Source organism: Melanerpes formicivorus, unplaced genomic scaffold, assembly GCF_026170545.1.
Source record: "Melanerpes formicivorus ecotype bairdi unplaced genomic scaffold, bMelFor1.0.p_v2 SCAF_36, whole genome shotgun sequence".
Classification (NCBI taxonomy): Eukaryota; Metazoa; Chordata; class Aves; order Piciformes; family Picidae; genus Melanerpes; species Melanerpes formicivorus.
This window is the reverse complement of record NW_027142388.1, coordinates 5,035,094-5,059,053: the sequence shown is the minus strand read 5'-3', so window position 1 is coordinate 5,059,053 and position 23,960 is coordinate 5,035,094. Positions and strand designations below refer to the sequence as shown.

The 23,960-nt window shown below is 44.9% G+C and overlaps 2 protein-coding genes across 14 annotated transcripts in view; both read left to right on the top strand.

Annotated features, from left to right (window-relative positions):
* LOC137450613 (E1A-binding protein p400-like) overlaps positions 1-10,233 on the top strand; it is a 28,798-nt gene extending 18,565 nt beyond the window's left edge. For 2 of the 5 annotated variants that reach the window (XM_068157380.1, XM_068157377.1), the window contains exons 21-30: positions 3,275-3,358; positions 3,725-3,856; positions 4,801-4,845; positions 5,417-5,570; positions 6,376-6,617; positions 6,781-6,942; positions 7,557-7,693; positions 8,140-8,197; positions 8,848-8,967; positions 10,053-10,233. In XM_068157380.1, the coding sequence (XP_068013481.1) occupies positions 3,275-3,358; positions 3,725-3,856; positions 4,801-4,845; positions 5,417-5,570; positions 6,376-6,617; positions 6,781-6,942; positions 7,557-7,693; positions 8,140-8,197; positions 8,848-8,937 (1,104 nt within the window). In that variant the 3' untranslated portion in view covers positions 8,938-8,967; positions 10,053-10,233. Of the gene's footprint in view, positions 1-3,274; positions 3,359-3,724; positions 3,857-4,800; positions 4,846-5,416; positions 5,571-6,375; positions 6,618-6,780; positions 6,943-7,556; positions 7,694-8,139; positions 8,198-8,847; positions 8,968-10,052 lie in introns of those variants that run through there. The other 3 variants (XM_068157378.1, XM_068157381.1, XM_068157382.1) reach the window with 3 other exon arrangements.
* Positions 10,234-10,444: 211 nt separating this feature from the next.
* Positions 10,445-23,960, top strand: part of EP400 (E1A binding protein p400) — a 54,907-nt gene continuing 41,391 nt past the window's right edge. For 5 of the 9 annotated variants that reach the window (XM_068157371.1, XM_068157372.1, XM_068157370.1 and 2 more), the window contains exons 1-7: positions 10,446-10,550; positions 12,550-13,903; positions 20,030-20,117; positions 20,550-20,657; positions 21,373-21,752; positions 22,132-22,440; positions 23,191-23,376. In XM_068157371.1, coding sequence (XP_068013472.1) covers positions 12,581-13,903; positions 20,030-20,117; positions 20,550-20,657; positions 21,373-21,752; positions 22,132-22,440; positions 23,191-23,376 — 2,394 coding nt within the window. In that variant the 5' untranslated portion in view covers positions 10,446-10,550; positions 12,550-12,580. Of the gene's footprint in view, positions 10,551-12,549; positions 13,904-16,013; positions 16,125-20,029; positions 20,118-20,549; positions 20,658-21,372; positions 21,753-22,131; positions 22,441-23,190; positions 23,377-23,960 lie in introns of all 9 variants that reach the window. The other 4 variants (XM_068157375.1, XM_068157374.1, XM_068157376.1 and 1 more) reach the window with 3 other exon arrangements.

Below are 23,960 nucleotides of genomic sequence, written 5' to 3'. Positions count from 1 at the left end.
CACAGAGAAAGGCCTTGGAATCCTAGTAGACAGCAAGTTATCAATGGGACACCAATGTGTCCTTGTGGCCAAGAGGGCAAACAACATCCTTCTTTATGGTGAGAGTGACAGAGCATTGGAGCAGGCTGTCCAGACAGGTTGCAGAGTTTTCTTCTGTGGAGACTTTCAAAAGCAGTCTGGGTGAGCTCCTGTGTGGCCTGCCCTGGTGATCCTGCTTTGGCAGGGGGGTTGGACTTGGTGATCTCTGGAGGTTCCTTTCAACCCCTAACATTCTGTGATTCTGTCTCCTTTTCCCTTTGGCTACTCGTGCAGAACCCCAGTAGCAGCCTGCTTACTAACAACCAGTCAGGAGTGTGCATAATTAATTTTATGGGATTATCATAGAATCAACCAGGTTGGAAGAGACCTCCAAGATCATCCAGTCCAACCTATCACTCAGCCCTATCCAATCAACTAGACCATGGCCTTAAGTGCCTCATCCAGTCTTTTCTTGAAGATCTCCAGGGATGGCAACTCCACCATCTCTCTGGCAGCCCATTCCAATGGCAAATCACTCTGTAAAGAATTTCTTCCTAGTATCCAGCCTGAACCTCCCCTGGCACAGCTTAAGACTGTGTCCTCTTGTTCTGGTGCTGGTTGTCTGGGAGAACAGACCGACCCCCACCTGGCTACAATCTCCCTTCAGGTAGTTGTAGAGAGTGATAAGGTCTCCCCTGAGCCTTCTCCAGGCTAAACAACCTCAGCTCCCTCAGCCTCTCCTCATAGGGCTTGTGCTCCAAACCCCTTACCAACTTTGCTGCCCTTCTCTGGATATGTTCCAGCAACTCAACATCTCTCTTGAACTGAGTGGCCCAGAACTGGACACAGTACTTAAGGTGTGGCGTGACCAGTGCTGAGTATAGGCAAAGAATTAGCTCTCTGCTCCTGCTGGCCACACTGTTCCTGATACAGGCCAGGATGCAATTTGCCTTCTTGGCCACCTGGGCACACTGTTCAGCTTACTATCTACCAGCACCCCCAGGTCCCTTTCTGCCTGGCTGCTCTGTAGCCACTCTGTCCCCAGCATGTAGTGCTGCTTGGGGTTGTTGTGGCCAAAGTGTAGAATGCTGTGCTTAGTCTTGTTATGTCTCATCCCATTGGCCTCTGCCCACCCATCCAGCCTGTCAAGGGCTCTCTGCAGGGCCCTCCTACCCTCCAACAGATTGACACCTGCTCCTAACTTGGTGTCATCTGCAAACTTACTGATGATGGACTCAATCCTCTTGTCCAGATCATCAATAAAGTTATTGAACAGGATCGGGCCCAGCACTGATCCCTGGGAGACACTGCTAGTGACTGGCTGCCAGCTGGATGTGGCACCATTCACCACCACTCTCTGGGCACAGCCCTCCAGCCAATTCTTGACCCATTTCAGAGTGAATCTGTCCAAGCCACGAGGTGCCAGCTTCTCCAGGAGTTTGTTGTGGTAGACAGTGTCAGAGGCCTTGCTGAAGTCCAGGTAGACTACATCCACAGCCTGCCCCATATTCACCAGGCAGGTAACCTGATTGTAAAAGGAGATCAGGTTGGTCAGGCAGGACCTGCCCTTCCTAAATCCATGCTGGCTGGGCCTGATCCCTTGGGCATCCTGTAGGTGCTGTGTGATTGCACTCAAGATGACCTGCTCCATAGTCTTGCCTGGCACTGAGGTCAGGCTGACAGGTCTGTAATTCCCTGGTTCCTCCTTCTGGCCCTTCTTGTGGATGGGCATCACGTTGGCCAGCTTCCAGTCATTAGGGACCTCTCCAGTGAGCCAGGCTTGGCCAGCTCATCTGCTAGCTTTCTCAGCACCCTAGAATGGATCCCATTTGGTCCCATGGACTTGTGAGGACCCAAGTGTCTCAGCAGGTCCCTTACTGCTTCCCCCTGGATTACAGGGGGACTATACTGGTCCCTGGCTCCATCTGCCAGTGCAGGAGGCCACCTGTCCTGAAGACAACCTGTCCCACTACTGAAGACTGAGACAAAGACGGTATTAAGTACCTCTGCCTTTTCCTCATCTTTTGTTACTATATTCCCCTCTGCATCCAATAAAGAGTGGAGGTTGTCCTTGCCTCTTCTTTTTCCATTAATATATTTACAGAAACATCTTTTATTCTCCTTTACAGCAGTGGCCAGTCTAAGTTCTAAATGGGCTTTTGCCTCTCTAATTTTTTTCCTGCATTATCTTATTTCTTTATTTCCATGAAGAAAATAGAAGCCAACAGTTGGAGCCTATGCCTAGTGATACTGGTGAGAAATGAGCAGACAAATTAGGAACCAGGATGTCAGATTTCTGGTCCTTAGATCTCTTTTCCCCTTGAATTGCAGTGGCAATATTTGCAAAGAAATAAATACCTTTGTTTGGTGTGTGTGGGTTCTGCTTGTTTTTACCACACTGGCTAGTTACGTGTTTCCAATTTGAAAGCTAAATAACAATCAATGTGGTAAAATCCAGAGTCCAAGGGCATGAGATTTAACACATCTAAGTGCCAGGTTCTGCACATTGGCCACAGCAACCCCAGGCAGTGCTACAGGCTGGGGTCACAGTGGCTGGAGAGCAGCCAGGCAGAGAGGGACCTGGGGGTACTGGTTGACAGTAGGCTGAACATGAGCCAGCAGCATGCCCAGGCAGCCAGGAAGGCCAACAGCATCCAGGCCTGCATAAGGAACAGTGTGGCCAGCAGGGAGGTCATTCTGTCCCTGCACTGGTTAGGCCACACCTTGAGTTCTGTGTCCAGTTCTGGGCCTCTCAGTTTAGGAAAGATGTTGATCTGCTGGAAGGTGTCCAGAGAAGAGCAACAAAGCTGGGGAGGGGTTTGGAGCACAAGCCCCATGAGGAGAGACTGTGGGAGCTGGGGTTGCTTAGCCTGGAGAAGAGGAGGTTCAGGGCAGACTTTATTGCTCTCTACAACTACCTGAAGGGAGGTTGTAGACAGGCAGGGGCTGGTCTCTTCTCCCAGGCAACCAGCACCAGAACAAGAGGACAGAGTCTCAAGCTGCACCAGGGGAGGTTTAGGCTGGATGTTAGGAAGAAATTCTTCATAGAGAGAGTGATTGCCCATTGGAATGGACTGCCCAGGGAGGTGGTGGAGTCACCATCACTGGAGGTTTTTAGGAGGAGACTTCATGGGGTGCTTGGTGCCATGGTTTAGTTGATGAGATGGTGTTGGCTCTTGGGTTGGATGTGATGATCTTGAAGGTCTCTTCCAACCTGGTTTATTCTATGCTATTCTAAAATGTTTTTTCTGTACAGATGAAGCCAGTTGAAAAGTATGCCTTGAATTTCATGGAATTGTTTCATACTTCAGATGATCAAAAAAGCCAGAAAGCCAGCAAGGTAAGTGACTAGATTTCATTTGCTGACTAATTAATGAAAGCAAAATAGAAAACCTCAGCTGTTGTCAGGGCTTTTTTGTTTAGTTTTGTTTCTTTGTTGTTGTTTATGTGGGATTTTTGTTTGTTTGTTTATGAACACTGAAATTTTGCATGCAATGATCGCATTGTTTCTTAAATTAACAGGTAGATGTATTTCCTTTTCTCTTTCCTGGTGTGAGGGCCTTGCCCAAGAATGAAAATTCGGTTTAACTAATGCTGTTGTGACTGTTAGCTTATAATAGGTGGGACTCAGATCAGTGGCAATTTACTGCTGTTAGCATATTTCTTGTGAAGAGTGTTTCTAATTTAAAGTGTATAAATTTCCTAGAAGGAGCTCAAGACTGCAAGCATAAAGTGGGAATATCAGCATGCCAAGATGCTGGGAAAGGCAAAAGAAGAATTTCAGCAGGAAGGGCAAGATGATCTCTTGACATATACCAGACAAGATGCTTATAACATGGTAATATGAAGGCATCTCTCTGTTCTTTGAAGAATTTGCATTTTGTGACCCCCACCTCAAATCCTGTGTCCAGTTCTGGTGTCCCCTTCATAAGAAGGACACAGAGCTGCTGGAGTGAGTCCAGAGGAAGGCCACAAAGATGATTCAAGGGTGGAACACCTCTGCTGGGAGGATGGGCTGAGGGAGCTGGGGTTCAGCCTAGAGACGAGAAGACTCCAGGGGGACCTTAGAGCTGCCTTCCAACACCTGAATGGATCCTACAGGAAGGCTGGAGAGGACTTCTGAGAAGGGGGTCTAGCAGTAGGACAAGGGGAAATGGTTTCAAGCTGAGGGAGAGGACATTTAGACTGGGTCTTAGGAAGAAGTTCTTCAGTATGAGGGTGGTGGAACTCTGGAATAGATTGCCCAGAGGTGTTGTGGATGCCTCCTTGGGGGTGTTCTAGGTCAGACAGGATGAGGCCTTGGGCAGCCAAGTCTAGCTGAGAGGTGTCCCTACCCATGGTGAGGAGGCTGGAGTGGATGATCTCTAAGGTCCCTTCTAAGCTAAGCCATTCCATGACTCTGAACCGGAAATTGAAATGTCTGTTGGGTTGGTGTTGTGCTGATGGTGTGCCTTTGCACAATTACTGTACTCTTTCAATTGAAGCTTTCACTCTGTGGACAGTTTTAGCTCTGTAGAGTAGCAGGTTGTTGTTTTGGTAGAACTGTGGGTTGGCAGGCTGACTTGGAGCAGAAACACACAGCTATGTATCAAGGTATATATGTGTAACTGCAAGAAGAGATTGAGAAAAATACTGAAATTTGAGAGTAATTCCTTGAAGTACTTATCCCCCCCCAATGCTAATGTGAAAATTACAGTGTTACAAGCAAACTTGTGTTTGTAATGTTGAATACTGGGCTGGATGGTGCATTGAGGTATCAAAAATTCTTTGTTTCTCCAACAGGAATTTGTCTGCGAAGGACCAGATGGAGAACTAGAAATAATGCCTGTAAGTCAAGTAGCTCTTCTTTGATCTGAAGGAAACCTCACCTAAAATACTGCAATTCCTGTCCAACTCTTGGTTGTGGGGGTTTTGATCACAGTATCACAGTATAACTTAGGTTGGAAAGGACCTCGAGGATCATCGAGTCCAACCTATCAACACAGACCCCATGACTAGACCATGGCACCAAGTGCCACGTCCAATCTCCTCTTGAACGCCTCCAGGGATGGTGACTCCACCACCTCCCTGGGCAACCCGTTCCAATGACGAATGACTCTCTCAGTGAAGAACTTTCTCCTCACCTCGAGTCTAAACCTCCCCTGGCGCAGCTTGAGACTGTGTCCCCTTGTTCTGGTGCTGGTTGCCTGGGAGAAGAGACCAACCCCTTCCCGGCCACAACCATCCCTCAGGTAGTTGTAGAGGGCAATGAGGTCTCCCCTGAGCCTTCTCTTCTCCAGGCTAAACAATCCCAGCTCCCTCAGCCTCTCCTCATAGGGCTTGTGCTCAAGGCCTCTCACCAGCCTTGTTGCCCTTCTCTGATGTTGTTGTTGCTGATTTTTTTTGTTTTGTTCTGAAGCTTTGGGCTCCCCCTGTTTTACCTGAGAATCAAGATGATGTCTACACTGATCCTGTTATGTGTCTGATGTATACCAGTACCCCAATTCCAGAGTCTCAGCTTCCACCTCTGTTTGTTAGGAGCACACGTAAGCGTCAGAGACCAGATCTCTCATGTAAGTTGGGATTCAAAATTGCATGGGGAATTGTGTGATAATGTCTTTGTGTGGAACAGTGTGAAAACTCTTCTGCAAGAATCTCTTTGTGTTTAAAAATGCAGGCATGCCTGCACTGTTATCTCTGTTAAGATTGTGATCACTGAGCAAGATGATTGAATGTAGAGCATGAGCAGAGGGAGTGCAGTGTGGAAGCTTGCTATTGTCCTTACAGGCTAGATATAGAAATATTAAATGAGCAGGAGTTAAAGCAGTGAGACTCTTGTGTGTCACAGAATCACTTATTGTGGCCTTTCAGTATCTGAAGGGGGCCTACAAGAAGGCTGGGGAGGGACTTCTTAGGATCTCAGGTAGTGATAGGACTATGGGGAATGGAATGAAGCTGGAGGTGGGGAGATTCAGACTGGATGTGAGGAAGAAGTTCTTCACCATGAGAGTGGTGAAGCCCTGGAATGGGTTGTCCAGGGAGGTGGTTGAGGCCCCATCCCTGGAGGTGTTTAAGAGCAGGCTGGATGAGGCTCTGGCCAGCCTGATCTAGTGTGAGGTGTCCCTGCCCATGGCAGCGGGGTTGGAACTAGCTGATCCTGTGTCCATTTCATTTGGTTTTAAGTGTATTTTCTCAGTGAAGCTATTGCAAAATGACTGATCAAGTCAAATACTGTCTTAGGTTCCCCATAAACTGAAGGTACCTGCATTCAGAAAAGGCTTATCGTTAGTCAGGTTATTTGCAGCAATCAGTTTCCTGTCATGACCCTGTTGCACAAAGTTCCTCTCTCACTGGAGAGAAAAACTTTGTCATGCCCAGTAGCCTCAGGTGAGAGAAAGAAGCATTGCCACAGAAGGATGGTTGTTCCTCCACCTTCCCTTTTTGAGCAAGTGACTCCAAGAACACTGAAAACACGACGGAAGAGCAAAGCTCAGAAGAGTCTGCTCAGGGTACATCAGAAAACATACTTTGCAAGACCTTCATCAGCTTTCCAGCTAGCTGCTGCTGCTGAGCAAGATAGTCCTGCATGGATAATTGCTGAAGACCTGGCACTATTAAAAGTAAGCTGGCACTTTGTTTTTATTGACTTGAAAAACTTTTTTACGTGGAATTTTAACTACAGCAACCGCAGACCTTGATTAACACGGGATTGTACCTGCTTGTGCACACAAGAAGAGCATTTAACTGAACATGACATTGATGTGATTTTTCTCTGCCTCCTAGGTGGTGAAACAGGTACAGACACTTCGTTTAAACCTCACCACTGTGTCACCAGCACAAACAGCAAACTGGGACTTTGTCAGTGACGTTGTTAGCTCTAGCAACTATGCTTATCGCTCCCCAGAGCAATGCAAAAATCACTACAGAAAAGCATTTGAAGGAAAGGTGAGTTTCAGCTGCAATGTGCATTACAGTGGGAAGACTTGGGGGGTTTTGTTGGTTTGGGTTTTTTTTTGGTTGGTTTGGTTTGAATTCCTCATTGGGCTACATGAATGTTTAATAAGCAGAATCACAGTCTCCTTCTCTGGAGACTTTCTGAACCCACCTGGTTGCATTCCTGTGCAGACTACCCTGAGTGATCCTGCTTTGGCAGGGGGTTGGACTCAATGATCTCTTGAGGTCCCTTCCAACTTCTAATGTACTGTGATACTGTGATAACTATATCTGAGAATTTTGAAGAGCTTGGTATGCAAGTAAATGCTGGTAAATACCTTCCTCTGTCAGTATGGCTACTAGAGCTTGCATTTATTACAGGTTATATTTGTTGTAGTTTCCATACACTTAAGAATATGAATTTCCCCAGTGCTGTGACAATGGCATGACTCTGGATGGATCACTCTGCACTCTCAGTAAAAATAAAGGAAGGGGAGCTATTAATTTTGGCTTTTACTTAAGTGGCAGGATGTGAGGCAAGACTATTGCAAACTGCAGTTTTTGAGACAGGACACTTCTGACTACTTATTTTTGGCACCTAAGCCTTCAATTTCTGTTTGTTCCAGAGCTCAGGTCGTTGTCCTCTTCGTGTTAGACAAGCCTATGCTAAAGAGCAGGATTCTGAACGTACTCAAATCTATATGAATCACTTTGAGTTGATGACAATGACAGCAAGAAAAAGAAGTTCCTCAAAAAGATCTCTGTAAGTTTACTGCAAGTAAGAATTTCCCCCAGATTTGACATCTAATCTGTTTGGTGGCCTGAGGGGTGAAATTTTTTCTCTTAAGCACAAATGTGCTTCCCATGGGGATTTCCCTTATCAGAGGCACTGTGGTGGCCTCCAGCCTTCAGTTAAATTAGTGCATTTGCTGCCAAAGAACCAAACCTGTGCTTGTGCTGATGTAAAGTTTCAAGTGCTTCATTATTGCTCTAAGTGAAGTATTGGGAAGGTCAGACCCGGATTTCAACTCTGACAATATTGCTCTCCTATTCCTAGGTAAAGAACTGGCTGGTGTTCTCCACTAATCCCAGCCTTGTCACTGCAGATTCTTCTTCCTGAATATTACAATTCTTTGTGTTAAAATGTCATGAATATTCAAACAGTTGCACAAAAGTCAGTCACCTTACGCTACTTCCATTTCTTTTCAGTGCAGAGACTGATGACAAGCTGCTGCCTGTGTCAGAGCCTACAATGATGCAGGAAAAGGTCTGCACAGGTTTTCCTGGTGAATTCCACACTCTTCCCCCCTCCCAATTCCTTTTTCATGTAAAATCTGTTTCAAGGGCAGTAAAGAAAAGTAACAATTCTTATGACTGAAAACTGTTCAGTATGAGTTTTGACTGCCTAATTCCCCTAGCAGTGCATCAGATACCTGTTCCGGGTCTGTTCTTTTTAACACTTAGAATCATAGAATCAGTCAGGATTGGAAGGGACCACAAGGATCATCTAGTTCCAACACCCCTGCCATGGGCAGGGACACCCCACACTAGATCAGGCTGGCCAGAGCCTCATCCAGCCTGCTCTTAAACACCTCCAGGGATGGGGCCTCAACCACCTCCCTGGACAACCCATTCCAGGGTTTCACCACTCTCATGGTGAAGAACTTCTTCCCCACGTGGTTGTCTCATTTTTTGGCATTTCAGCAGTGTCAGAAACAGGCAGTGCTGATGTATAGTAATTTTTTGTCAGGTCAGAATTTTCTGTTGTAATTGCTAGTATAGACAATTAGTTCACTTCAGGATAAATCTCTACATGACTTCATGCTAGCAGTCGTGATTTTTATCTACTCAATCAAAATAATTAAAAAAGAAGCCTGTGGCTGTCATCCCCTGCTCCAGTTATTTCTGTTGTCACAGGCATTGATTGAAGATCAAACAGCTCCACAACTGCCAGAGCAACAGCCTAGACAGAAGGAAGAAGAGGAACAAACAGTGGAGCAAATCTAAACCCAGTGTCAGGCACAGGTGGAAATGCAGGTGAGAAACAAAACTATGGCTGCCATGTGGGATGTGAATTCATTTCACTCCTGAAGCTGTAGGCACAGCAGGAAGGAATCTGCAGGCCCTTGTGGCCTCTGTTTTGATTTTGCTGAGGCTGTGTGTAGGACTGCCAGCATACCTGGGGCGTTGGGAGGCTGAGGAACAGGAGTGTTTCATTTTATATGAGCTGAGGCGATGGACTCAAACGTTCCTTTAAAAATGCAGTCTTGTGTGTAAGAGTAGCACTGAAAGAGTAATTGTAGAGAAGCTCTTTAAAGATACAGGATTTGGGGTACCATCAGAGAGTGGATGTTACAATGCTGAAAAAGGCATTCCCTATACAGACTGAAACAGCTGTTAATTTTATGGGATACAAATATAACTGCTTTTTTTTCAGTGTATTGATTTTCCTGGTCAGAAGAACTTATTAAAGCTTCATGCCTCCTTTTGTGCTCATTTTAGAACACTTGTAAATATTAAAAATGCAATCTATTTGATGACACTTCAAGGGTTTCATTATGTCTTTTATTCCTTACAAAAAAAAGAGCAGTAGTCACACGTTGCATTGGGTTGGAAGGCACACTCAAAGCTCGTTTTGTCCAACCCTCCCGTAGCAAGCAGGGCTCTTTGCATACTGTTAAGTTCAATTACACTGAATTTTAAGCAATTATCTTTGTGTAGTCCCTTGGCTTTTATCTGAGACAGTTTTGATCTCTGTGCTTTGAGCTGTTCCTCAGTATTCATCAAAAATGTCATTGTAGATTTAGTCACAAACCATTGCAGGGACCAAAGCCGAGACCTCTGGGAGAGATGAAATCCTTGCAGGAACCACCCCAGTGGCAGGTGACAGGTGTATGCCAGCCTTGGGAAAGCACAGCTTTTACCTACAGCCTGGAGGGCTGGACCCATCTTCAGTAGCTGGTGTTCAAAGCAGTGACATCTGCTTGGTGAGAAGCGAATGTTACGGGTGGGGAGTCAGATGGTTTATGTTCTGTATTACTGAACTAGTCCCTGGATTTCTGGCAGTGCTTTATTGTAATCAAGAGCAGCACCAAGTTACTTTATTTTTCCTCCCTTCGCAGCGGCTGAAGCTTTCACGGTCCGTGCTCAGATAAGCAGCGTACAGTTCCTCTTCTGAGCAGGCGACAGTTCGATGTCGATTTCGATGGACAGTGTAAGCGCTGTGCCCTTCTCGGCACAGTCGCCACCCGGAATGGATACTGCTCTCTCGGACCCGCACTACAATAAAAGTTAATTTCCTGCCCCGTCCCTGAGTCTCGTTCCTGTGCTGAGGGAGAGGCAGCCGGGCCGCCAGGCTGCTGCTCGCGGCCCAACGCCGATCGCAGCCCAAACTCGGCCGGCCGCTGGGGCGCCGGGACAGCGCCGCGCAGGCGCCAGCAGCGGCGCAGGCGCAGAGGGCGCTGGGTCCGGAGGGGCGGCGGCGCAGGCGCGGGGAGCGGAGCGCGGCGCAGGAGGCGCGGTTTGTCTCCTGCCGGCGCTGGTAGCGGCTGCCGCTCCGGCCGCCCCCCGCCCCCGCTTCCTGTGAGGAGCGAATGGAAAGTCTGGCCCCGGCGCCCGCGGTAAGTGGGGCCCGCCGGGCTCGGAGGGCCGCGGGGGGCGGTCGGGACCCACTTCTCCCCGTCTTTCCTCCTTTGCCGGAACCGCAGGCCTCGGGCCCGAGGCCCGGCGGTACCGGTCCTGGCGGCGGGGGCGGCCGCGGAGGAGCGGGCCTTCCTCGCGCCGTCGCACGGCGCTGGGGTGGGGGGCGCCGTGGCCGGGGGCGGGCAGGGCCGGCCGCGTCCCGCCGCGGCGGGGGCAGAGGAGGGGAAGCGGCAGCGGCGCTGCCTGGCGGCGGGGCCTCGGCGGGGGAAGCCCCGCGCGAAGTTGGGGCGGCGGGGCCGGGGCTTGCCGTGGGCCCGGGCCGGCGTGCGGGCCATTCGCTCCGTTCAGGTTTCGCACACAAAAGGCGATCCCTTTTCCCCGGGCGGGCAGAGGCCGGCAGCGCGCTGGCGACGCTTCCTTATCATTGTGTAATTAATTAAGTGTTTTCACTTGGGCCGTAAATGTTAGCGAGGTATAGGTAATTAAAATAATAAGACCTTGTTACTGGCGATAGGTGATATAATTTGAATCTTAATTATTTGCTATCAGTGCCGTGAAAGAGTCACAATACCACGAAGTGTGGCAGCATTATTAAATCTTTCGGAAAAGCTGCCTGTGAGCAGCGGCGTTTTTTACCCTTCCTGCTCTGCTGCGGGATCTCCCTCGGATGTGACTCCGAGGAGCGGGAGGGAGGAGATCTGTCCAGAGCTGTGTTTAGCCCCGGTACAGGCTGCGCTCCGTGGTCCTGCCCAGGCTCGGAGATCTGCTGTCCCGAGCAGCCTTTTCCCTCCTTTGCAGCCTCTGGTCGCTAACACGTGTGTGACAGCGCTGCGCTGCTTCCCCACCTTCCTGGGGAGCCAACTCCTTCTTGGGGGCAAGAAGAGGGGACCTCTCCATCCCTGGGGCTTGAGCTGCAGGCAGCCCGGGACAGGGTCGTGCGGTGTTTCCCTGCCCGAGCAGCAGACCAGAGCGGGACGGTCCCGCTGCGCTGGTCCCGTCCCGGTGGTGCTGCCGTGTTGATGTGCTGCTGCCTGTTGCCGCTTGGAACCAACTTGTAGTTAGGCACAAAGACGAGAAGCGATGTATTTGAGTGTGTGTTTGGCAAGGGGAAAAAAACCAACAAAACAAACCAAAACTGAAACTTTTATGTTCAAAATACAAAAGGTGTTGAAGAAAAAAAAGTAAAGGTTTCGTTTTCTTTCTGCTGCGACTGCTGTGTGACACCCAGCGCTGACCCTGCCTGTCAGTGCCTGTCAGTGGAGGTTTTGTTTGTCAACGATTTAAACACAAACCCAAACCTTTTTAGATTTCTAGATAGCTTGGCTCAACAAAAAGTTTTTGAAATGAAATGCAGGTACAGGTTAATTTTCATCTCTTTAAGGTGTTAGTGTTCTGAAGGAAGGAGAAGGCAGAGTTAAGCGTCGTTTGCAGTACTTTTTCACAGATCTAGATGATTTGGTAGGGAGATTTTTTTTTTTCATGCTGCATTTCTTTTTCAGTAGCTAGAACAATAAGGTCAAGTAGTCTGTGTCCATTTAAGTCATATTTCTAGTTATTGTTGAAGAAATGTGCTGCACATTTTAAACAGCGTGTGGTTTTGAGAACATTGCATTAAAAACACTGGAAATAATGAACATGAATAAGAGCAGACACTTTTGATATTGAAGACTTGAAGTTTCACAGAAAGGGATTTTTTTTTTGGTTACATTATTTGAAGTTATTCTTATGAGCAAAGAGGAACATCTATGTAAAACTGTCCAACAACACTTAGCTAGGGAAGTGTGTGAGTGATCTAAGTGAGCTTTTGTACTCAAGAGTTTTGGATAATTTGAGGATGTAAAGCATTTGAAGTGATTACAAAGAGAGGTTAAACTGAATTCTCACTGCAGTGTAGCCTTTTGAATATCAACTAGAGAGTTTCAATTATGGAAATATTGTTATTTTGCCTGAATCTCTGTGTTTGTGTTATTTCTTTAGAGTGTACTGTCTAAAACCTAAACCGGTGAGAATGCACCATGGTAATGGTCCTCAGAATGCACAGCGCCAGCTCCAAAGGTCCAGGTCCTTCACAGGCAGTGAGGGAGAAGAGCAACCGGCAAATTTACCCCAGTCCCCTGCAGCTTCTTTTGCACCTTCTGCAAGTCCATCTGCGCCCCAGTCTCCCAGTTACCAAATACAGCAGTTTATAATGAGTCGAAGTCCAGTAGCTGGTCAGAATGTGAACATCACGCTGCAGAACGTTGGACCGGTGGCTTCGGGAAACCAGCAGATAACGCTCACCCCCTTACCGATTCCCAACCCAACATCACCAAGTTTTCAGTTCAGTCCCCAGCAGAGGCGCTTTGAACATGGGTCCCCGTCCTACATCCAAGTTACATCACCGCTGCCTCAACAAGTTCAGTCTCAAAGCCCTACACAGCCCAACCCTGTGCCAGTGCAAACCTTACCGAGCGTTCGGGCAGGCACTCCGGGCCCTGGCTTGGGTATGTGCAGCCAGAGCCCTACTAGAGGGTTTGTGGATGCTAGCGTGCTTGTGAGACAAATCAGCCTGAGTCCTTCAAATGGTGGACACTTTGTGTATCAGGAAGGACCAGGAATAGCACAAATTGCTCAAGGAGCTGCTGCACAAGTACAGCTTCCATCTTCTGGGACACCTGCCACAGTAAGGGAGCGCAGGCTTTCACAACCTCATTCACAGTCCGGTGGCACCATTCATCATCTTGGTCCTCAAAGTCCTGTTGCTAGCGGAGCCAACATGCAGTCTTTGACAAGCCCGGGCCATATTACGACGACCAGCTTGCCACCCCAAATCAGCAATATTATCCAAGGGCAACTTATGCAACAGCAGCAGCAAGTGCTTCAAGGACAGCAGCTGGGTAGACCCCTTGGATATGACAGGACTTCTGGTGGATTAATAGCAGGAGTTGGAGGACCTAGTGCATTTGGAATGACATCACCACCTCCTCCCACAAGTCCTTCGCGGGCCACTGTACCACAGGGGCTGTCAAGTCTTCCTCTTACTCCTACAGTTAATACAGCAGTGAAAAAACAACCCAAAAAACTGGAGGAGATTCCTCCTGCCAACCAAGAGACTGCTCAAATGAGGAAACAATGTTTGGATCATCACCACAAGCAGATGGAAATTCTTAAGGAAACTTTTAAGGAATGTTTGATTGAGCTGTTTTTCCTACAACATCTTCAAGGGAATATGATGGACTTTTTAGCTTTCAAGAAGAAGCATTGTGTTCCACTGCAAGCATACCTGAGGCAGAATGACTTGGATCTAGAGGAGGAAGAAGAGGAAGAACAATCTGAGGTCATCAATGATGAGGTAAGAAATCTATTGGTTAATGTTTTGAAATAAAGTCTTAGATGGTGGCACCTGGATTGTGAAGTGTTAGAGAATGTGACTACCTGAACAATCATTTCTACCTGATGAAGTTTGTCAGTTTTTCTTTCAGTAGTTGGTCTGAGAGAAGGTAGTTCTCTGGGTAGTGTGATTTGAGAGGTTGGTTTGAGCCTGCCCTTAGGTGTCTGCATTTGAGAGAAAAGAGTAGAAAGGTGAAAGGACCTTTCACTGTTGTAGTTGGTGTGTAAGCCAGCACAAAAGTAAAGATGGCATTGGTGTAGATCTTTTAAGCTATCAGAATGAGTATGATGAGGAATTGTAGATTAGTTTTCACTTACTAGATTTACAGTAACCAAAAGAAGAGTGAGCAAAAAGCCTTTGATGACATTAACCCTTGCTGGACTTGTGTGACTTCTTCCCATAGTTAGTCCAGGGTTCATGTGGCAAACAACCTCCCTGAATTAATCTAATTAGCCAGAGCGAACATGGGAATCATAATCTATATGGGTGCATAGTAATGAATTGGGTTACTTAGCTGTCTTAGAGCTCTGTGCATGTTTTGCTCTCTCAATGATTAAACAAATAGCACTCACAGACTGGACATTAAGAAGTTAAAGTTATTTAACTGGCATGAATTTACTGTTGATTAATTGCAAAGGACTTATAATAAGTTTGCCACAGGCAGCTGCCATGCAGTTTATCCTGCACGTTTGTATCCATTCGTGTAGCTCTGCGGGTCCTGTGCAGAGCCTGACTGCAAGCTGTGCGAGGGAAGTGTTTGCAACAGGGTAGATCACCTGGCACTCATTAATACCTTTTAAAAGGTCGAAAACATGCATGAATATAGTTGCCAGTTTGTTAAGAACCAGAGCAAATTTGCTGCGTGAAAAAAGGGACACTGCTTTGAAATATCTGTTAGAAATTAGTATTTGCAGTGAAAGCTGGTGACTTTTAGGAGTGGAATCGTTAATGATCAGATCTTCAGTTGGCATTTGTGGGCAGTGGTAGCAATACAACAGCTAAAGTTTAATTTATTCATTGCTTTGTGGTCTCAACTTGACTAGGAAAAATAGATTTCTGCTTGTGATAGTTATTGATAATTGTGAAGGAATCACTTTGTTATGTATATAGCAAGCTGAAAGCCTGTTACTGTAATTTACTGATGATGGATATTGGATATTTTCTTTTGTTCACCCGGTCTGTATTTTGTCAAATTGTTTAGGTGTTCTTGTTGAGTTGCGTGTTTGTCAGCCGAAATCCCAGGTACTCCTCATGCGCATCTCGAGAGATCTTTAGCGGGTGTAAATTGTGTAGGTTCCTTGAAGTCAGTGGCACCACTGCAATTTACATCAGTCGAGGCTCTACCCCTTGTTCTTCTGGGTTTGGGGTTTGCTGTACTTTGCTGCCTGTCTTTTGTTTGTGAAAGCTGCTTGTCTGTTTTAACTGCTGGAGAATTTTGTCTCTTGCAACAGCAAAAGTCTTTATGTGTTTTCAAATGATGAAGCCTTTGGAAAGATTAAGACATCTTTTGAGTATGTTCTTTCTTTGTATTTTTTTGTCTTCTCTTTTATTTCCCCCTCCCCCTTCTTTCTCACTTTCTGCTAAAGCAATGCACTTCATCCCTTGCCTGGAAAGGTTGATCACTTTGGGAATTCAAGGGGAGAGCGAATGGTGGCTGTGCTCATTGCTTAAATAAATGTTGGAGCTCTCTTAAGTTCAGACTGTCTGTCATGCTAATTTGTTGTCTGTTAGGAGCAGCAATCATTAAATTTGAAACACACTTTTATGTTAACTGGCTTTGAGAAAAGGTTTCTGGTGACATGCAGTCACTACAAACAGTCAAGGCTGTTCTCTGCTCTGCTGGTAAAAGTGAGACAGAACTCTTCTAAAGCAGCCTGTGCTCAAACCAACCTGCACTGATGGTGGTTTAAGTTATAATCCCCTCTTCAGTGAGGTACCATCAGTACCAAATGAGTGTGTTAAGCAGTTCACAGAAAAACAAAACAAAGCAAAAAAAAAGAAGAAAAAACTTTTAAAAAGAAAATGATTCTCCCTTCTTTTTGTTTTTTTTTTCCCCAAATATTTCTCTCAGGTAAAGGTTGTGACAGGAAAGGATGGGCAGACTGGTACTCCTGTCGCTATAGCAACCCAGCTTCCTCCAAATGTTTCTGCTGCTTTTTCATCCCAGCAGCAACCATTTCAGGTACTTTTCAATGGTTCTAAAATGTAGTTTCATCCCAGATTTTTTTTCTTCATTCAGATTTGGTATTTCTTAGATGAATTAGAATTTTCCCAAGAGCCCATCCCTTATCATCTGACCAAACCCAAAAAACCTTTGCAATCTCCAAATGCATCAGCATTAATGAAACCTTGAGGAAGTTAAATCTTTGTCTTCAGGTTGCTGGCTTACTTCATTAACTTTCAGCTTGAATGTTTTCACTTTGGTTTGTTTGTCTTTTGTTTCCCTAATGCATTTGGTTCATTTGTGCATTTTGCATAGTGGTAATATGGTTTCTTTTGTCTGTGGCATTGTAATTGTGGATTTCTTTTCTTTTCTTTTTTTTTTGTTGTTTTTTTTTATCTCCTTATCTATTAAAGGTTTTGAGTGTGGCTACAGAAGGTTTTGGATTTCCCTTCTCTGAAATGTTTTAAACAGTAATAACCCTCTGACACTTTTTGTTTTCAATAACTAACTGCTTTCCATTAGCTCTACCATAAATGTTGGGAAGAAGAAACTGAAGTGCTTGGTCTTTGTTGTCTGAGTCATACTTCACTTTTTTCTTTGAACTTTGATTTTTCATGAGGAAGTACAAACCAAGTAAAGAAATTCATATGATAAAGAGTTAAAATTTTCGTGGAGCAGTGATGATGCAGGTTTTTAAATTCCATCTAGTTTGGTTTATTGCAGCTGCCTTCAGCTCTGTGTTACCCAGACACCATTGCTTATCTACCCTGAGAACTTACATACCTCAATTCCTCTGCAACTAAAATGTTTACCTTTTAGCTCAATTATTTTTGCTTAGCAGATGTTAACAAGGTGAATTGCTCTGCTATACCATGGAAGCTGTACAGGTTGTACTGCCTTCACCTGGGTGTTGGAAAAAAGAGAGTTAAATGAACTGTGAAATGGGTTTATTCCCATGTGCAAGTGGGATATTCACTGTGGTATTTTACAAATGAGTTGCATACAGAGGGGCTTGCATTGAGAGCTCTTCATTATGGCCATCACTGACTTGTCTTGGAAGTCTCCTTAGGTGGTCAGTCTTCATGTAAGATGTTTAAAATATGTACTCTTTTAGCAGGTTATTCATTACAGTGATTAGGGTTGTCATCAAGCTATAGCTACAGGTGGCATGAAGTACTTTTGAAAGTAATTCTACCATTTCAGACCTGCTTCAGACAAACTAGCAGGGGCATGCTAAACCTGTGCAAAACTCTTCTGTGTAATTGTGATACTAACTTTTAGCACAAGCTGTTAAAAGTATCATCTCTTGTCATGACTCTTTCTCTTTGTTTGTAGAGAAATAATGTGTCCCCATCAGCATCACCATTAAAATTGGAGTGCCTAAATGCAGCACTCAGAATGACTGTTGTGGGTGTGCTGCATAATCATGACCTGCGGAGAACTCTCCATTGTTTTAATTAAAGCTAGGGCAAGTTTACTCTAATATTAGTGGTATGTGACTGCAATTTATAAAGACATAAAATCTTTGCTCTTTGAAGTGTCTGGCCTACATTATGTGGTGATAATGCAGACAGCTGGGAGGCACGCTCATAAGAAAATGCCAATCAAAAATCATGAAGCAGAGATGCAGCATGAAACTGTAATAGTGCAGGTGCAATAAATGGCATTTGAAGTAAAGTTTGGAGAACGTACTTTCTCGAATTCATGCCCCAGAGGCATTTGATGCAAAAGAGATCTAAGCTAAATTTGTTAATTAATGCAGCAGCATTGTACAAGATGAGGGTTTGTGACATTTTGGAAGTTCTATAAATGCCTACGTGTGTGATGTTCTTCCAGACACCGGCTGTCGGACCCGAAATATGCTGCAGGTCTGCCTGGGGAAAAGACAAGCATTTGGCAACTTGATCAGCATTGAGTGTGAGATGGAGTGAACCATGACCGTTAGGGGTCAATCTGAGTCAGAGATTCCTAAACTCAGAATTCACATCCTAAGGCTGTAGCTGCATCGCTAGAGTAGCCACAAATGCCTGCAGAGCAGCAAAGAGATGAGATGTTATTAATTCATAGCTATTGATAGAATCTGAGTGGCATGACATATATGGAGCTAAAAAAAAGGAGTGTTTGAAACCCAGGCATTTTAGGTGATACTGGCTATGTTCATTAATGCCATTCCATGAAGCACTGAAGATGCAAGGTGGTGACTGCCACAGCTTATTTCAATATAGACTGGTGTTTACTGCTTCAGACTAAATGTGCATTGGTGGAATTTTTATTAAAAATCAGAGAAGAAAAGACCTGTGAACAAACCAGAAGGTTCTTGAGGGAAATTGCTGTCTTTGCTGTGTTGTCTAAATACTTTTTCACAACATTTGCAATCCCTCACTGTACATCAATATGGCAAAGGCTCTCAGCATCAGAAAACTAACAGTTGGAGAGCTCAAGTGCTAAATTGGTTCTATGTCTGCCATACATAAAGCCCATGTTTGTATTTGCTGATCAAATCTTTAAAGACCTTTGTTGATGTAGCCCTTGTTTGCCTCCTAATAAATTTCATACTTGAAACTTGGATATAGCATGGCTGAATATTGAGGAGAATTTAAAATAGATATATATATATATGACTTGGAAACTCACTGAAAGGAGCTGGGCTTGCCCAAACACTGCTGAACATCGTAAGTACTTGCCAGTAGTGCTGAGCAGCCAGAGAGCATGGAAATCATCGTGTACCCAAACTTGTTGGCTTCAGTAATCCTATATTTGAGTCTGCCATCTGAGTTTGAAGCTGAAGGGATTGTCTAGGATGTATTCTCTGTCATTGCCAATATTAAATTTAGTAGTTTAAGAATAAAAGTTTTCATGCACTCTGTAACCTTAGTGAAATTAGACTCCAATTTGCTGAGTCAAACCCTGGGGATTTCTTTTGCATCTTGATATCAGTATTGCCCTTCCAGGCTTCTTAATTCAGAGCTGTGAGATGTTCAGCTTCAGACAAAATGTCTAGTAATTTCTGATGAGCGCTGGTGTCACAGGGGATTTATGGCAGTATTGTGTTTCTCCTCATCAGATTTCTTCATGGTACTCATTCTGCCAACTCTGCAAACAAATTCGAGTCTAGCACTTGGAAAACTGGGACTGGAACTTGTGTAACTTGGCTGAGATTCTTTTATTCCATTCTGAGCCTTGGCAATTTTACCTGAAATATTTCAAGGCCAACTCTTGTGGAGCTCTATCCTGAGAGTGACAGTGATGGAAACTCAAGTTTAAGTTTGAACTGTCTTCAGCACGAGGGCTAATTTGTGTGCTAGCAATGTTTCACACAATGAAAAGGATCGGCTTTCACAAATGTATTGACTCCCATTTCTTACCTTTGTTTCTTGTTAGTTGTGATTGAATTTATGCATACATTTCCCCCCCACCCCCCATTCTAATTTCCCTTCTAATTAACCTTGTAATGAAGTCCCATTTAATTTTTGTCATGTCAGCTTTTTATTACAGCTATATGCCATGTGAATGCATCATTTTGACTTCATTGCAGCATTATGCAAATGAGGAAGGGTAACACAGTAATGAAAATTCTCAGTAAGAAAAGAAAGAAAGAAGTAAAAAATGTTGAGCAAGTTTATTTTTTACTTGGCCCTATTTTCCTGGATTTGATAGCACTTTATAAGAAAATGTAGGCATGTATTCTGCATAACCAACTCCAACAGTTTAGTTGCTGGTTTAAAATTTAAACCCAACAAGGTGTACCTGTGCATCACGGACATCTGAAACTCTATGGGAGGTGCTGGATGAGCCTTTTCTCCGTTGTGCAACTGCTCTGAAGGATTTGTTTTGCTCTGGCATCTTTAAATCCATCTGTAAATGAAATTTGGGTGTCAAGACTACAGATTGAACTCTTGTGATTTGTTTTCTTTTCCCAATAGCAAACACATACAGGGACTCCAGTAGCGGGGACTGTGAACACCATAGAAATTGAAGCTTTTAAGAGGCAGCAGGCGCTTGCACCAGCAGGTAGGTTCTGCAGACAGAATTCCACTTTGGTTCTTTTCTTTCTTTCTTTATTTTGATTTCCAAACAGTTCATGGAGCCCACTGTCCTGTAACTCTTGAAATACAGTTTTGCCTCACCTTGGGAGTTGCCAGTTTCTTAGGGCTATCTATTGTGAACGGTGCTGTGCGAAGAGCGCGCTCCGCTCACAATACATAGCAGCGGATTACCAGGCATGGAGACATTGTTAGGTTGCTGACTCTGGCTAAGAAGATTGGAGATGGCCAACTTTAAGTCAGAGGGACTCTGCCCTTGGAGCATGTTCTTCATGAATGCTACACATGTGTCGTAGTCGTAGCTTTCTGAGCTCGCGTTGGAATCATGTGTAGTAGTTTGCTTTGTAAAACTGAACCCATTCCACTGTACCCTGCCATAAATGGAATTTGAATATCACAGATTCGTCTAAGAGACCCCGAATTGAAGTGGGCCGTCATGGGATGGTCTTTCAGCACCCGGGTGTGGCTTCAGGAGTTCCTCTTCAACAGCTAATGCCAACGGCACAAGGTACTGTGTCACCACATGCCAATTGCACATTAATTTAACAAGGAGATGTTAGTGATGGGACTAGAAACTTGGGCTGCCGGCTTTCCAAGATCCTAGTCCCACCGCACACTTCTCCATGTAAATTAATACTTGGTATGCAATGCCTGGTTTGTCTAAGGAGCTGAGTGACGGGCTCCAGAGGTGCATGTGGGCATGGAAATACGTCACAGGTGCTGATGCAAAATGGCTAATCTGAGGATTCTGGAACTGAGCCAATGATTTATGAGAAGGAAACCTCCTAATGTGCTACATCATGACAAATTTCTATCCATTAGTCATGCCAACCTTTAGACTATGTGTTAGAGTGGATGTGTTAAGACCTAAATATTATTTAGACTCGATGCCATCATTTGAGGTTAAATTCCATTAGCTCCCCAGTTATTTGTTTTTTTCTTTTCCTTTTTTGCCATACAAGAAGTTCAGAAGACATGACTTTTTCTTTTTTTTTGGTAGTTGATGTGCTCCAGATTTTAGTTGCAGTCCCGTGCATGAAATACTTTGTTGTTTATTGTAATGGTGATTTCTTTTGTGATTGTGCTGTGGTATTCTCAAGTTATGGTGTCTTGTGGCAAAGTAAGTAACAAATTAGTCTGCGTGCAGTGGATTTCCTCTTTTCATCAGTGAAGAGCACGGGATGTTTTAATTTAATCTGGATGTTTTTCCTCTTGCTTTGTAGGTGGAATGCCTCCCACTCCTCAGACTGTACAGCTGACTGGACAGAAGCAGAGTCAACAGCAGTATGATCCATCTAAAGGCCCTCCCGTGCAGAACGCAGCGAGTCTGCATACACCTCCACCGCAGCTGCCAGGGAGACTGCAGCCTGTGAATGCCCCCATGACATCTCTCCCGACTGCACTGCAGCTTTCACAGCAGCAGCCACAGATAGTGGAATCTCCAGCTCAGCCTCAGATTCAGGTGAAGATCCAGCCTCAAAGTGTTCCCCTGACTTCTGCTCCGCTTCCAGTACCACTTCAACAGCAGGTGCCACCAGCAATCCATGTGCAAGGACAGACACCAAGCCAAGTGTCACAGCCTCAAGCTACAATACAGCAACAGGTATGTGGTCTTTATTGGGGTGAAAATAAGTTTGTTTCAATGCCCAGTATAGTCTAAGAACATGATCTTCCTGAAAATACATGGAAAATGCTGTAATTTTTCTAATTCCAGTGGACATTTAAATCCTTTCCTTATGAAAATGCAGCTGTACATTTTTTATTAAGTTGAAACCCACATAATCCTAGAAGTGTTAGAGTTGGAATGGACCTCAAGGATCATCTAGTTCCAACCCCTCTATCATGGGCAGGAGCACCTCACACCTGATGAGGTTGCTCAGAGCCACATCCAGCCTCCAGGGATTATGTTCTACTGTAGTATAGACTAAGAGAGTGTTGAACCCTAAACTCATCACTAACAAGGGTGTTTGTTTCTTGGGCAGACTGTGACTCTGACACGACCACCTGCAGATCCTGCTCAGACTTCCCAGCGTCTTACAGCAAGTACTCTGCCACCTACCTCATCTGTTGTGCCAGCAACTCTCTCAGGCACAACACCGCCTTCCACATACCCAGTACAAACAAACAGGACCTCTCCAGCAACTAACAAGTCTCTGTCTCCTATTGCATCAAAACTCCCAGGCTTAGCAGTGACAGCAGCAGCAGCACCTAAATCACAAAGTCCAGCTCAGAATGCAGCAGTATTACCACAGGACAACTCTCAAGACAAGCTTGCGGAGCAAGTAAAGCTGGTGAGATTTTGGGGGGGTGGGTTTCCACAAAGCTTGGGAGTAGTTTACACAGAGATAAAAATTAACTTGAATGATCTGTGTGTGTGTGTGTTATGGACATGGCCTGTTTTTATAGGTGAAGTGGGGTGTTTGTGGTTTTTTTGGTCTGCTTTATGTGCTGAGTTTTGCTTTTCTGGGATGTCAGAGAACTGCTGGTCTTCACACCGTTATGTTCTTTGTCTATGATACTCATTCTGTCTTCTCCTTTGAGGTGACTGCAACCTTATTTATTGTTGTGGCTAACTGGAAGAGTTGGTTTGCTTATTTAAGAGGAACATAATAATGAATTTGGTTGATGGTTGTTTTCTTTCCCCCACAAAACCAAGTGATACTAATAACGAAGATAAATTTGTCTGTGTGGATAAATACATCTGCCATTTCAATTGGTGGTGGGAGTGACATTATTTGATTGTAGTTTTATGTCTTGTGACTTTGTACTGCCCAGTGCACCTGTTATTTACCAGAATACCCCTTGCAATACAGGTTGAAGTACTGTGATTCTCTTTACATAGAAACTGAATTTAGTCTGGTGATTTTTTTTCCACTGTTGTGGTGTTCAGACTTGATGTCTGTAATGCATAGGCCATGCTGGTTCACCATTTTTTTGCTGTCAGTTATTTTGATGAATGGGGAGGAGTTGCTGTTCTTCTGTTTGGCTGGTGGTTTAGGTGAATTCTGCAGCTTCAGACTAACTGTGTATTTCTTTTTAAGGAAAATCAAATCCATCAGCGAATAGCAGAGCTGAGAAAGGAAGGTTTATGGTCCTTGAGGCGACTGCCTAAACTCCAAGAGGCCCCAAGACCAAAATCTCATTGGGATTACTTGCTGGAAGAAATGCAGTGGATGGCAACTGATTTTGCCCAAGAGAGAAGGTGGAAAATGGCAACTGCTAAGAAGGTACTTAACGTGGTTCTTTTTTTCCTTACTCAGAACATGAGATTTTGGTATCCTTCAGCTTGGTAGCAAAGCTATTTAAATGATCTTGTTCTACAAATAGAAATGATGGGAATGTACTAATCACTGCAGAGGGATTGGACTAGGTGACCTTTTAAAGGCCTCTTCCAACCCAAACATTCTATGATTCTGTAAGGCACCAGTTTTTAACTGAAATGAGAAGCCTTGTAGCCAGCATTGGACATTCTAGCATGTGAAACAGACTAGATAATTGTATTGATTGTGGATGCAAAGAGTAGTTTGGGATTTTGTGGATTTTAGTCCTCTGGAAGTCAGATGGTTTGTTGAAGGGACACAGGCAAGATGCTGACTGTCATCTTTGAAAAGTACAGCTCATGAGCTGTGCACCTCAACTGAGAGTAAATGCAGATTCTTGTAAGTAACTTCCTTTGGGTGTCATTGTCAGTTTAATTCTTCTTTCTTAAACTCAGAAGAAGGTGAAGGAGAAACCATGGTGTTGGAAGGATCACAGTGGAAACATGGTAGAGAGCTGTTTCTGTAGGGGAAGAGAGCAGCACAGTGGGAAT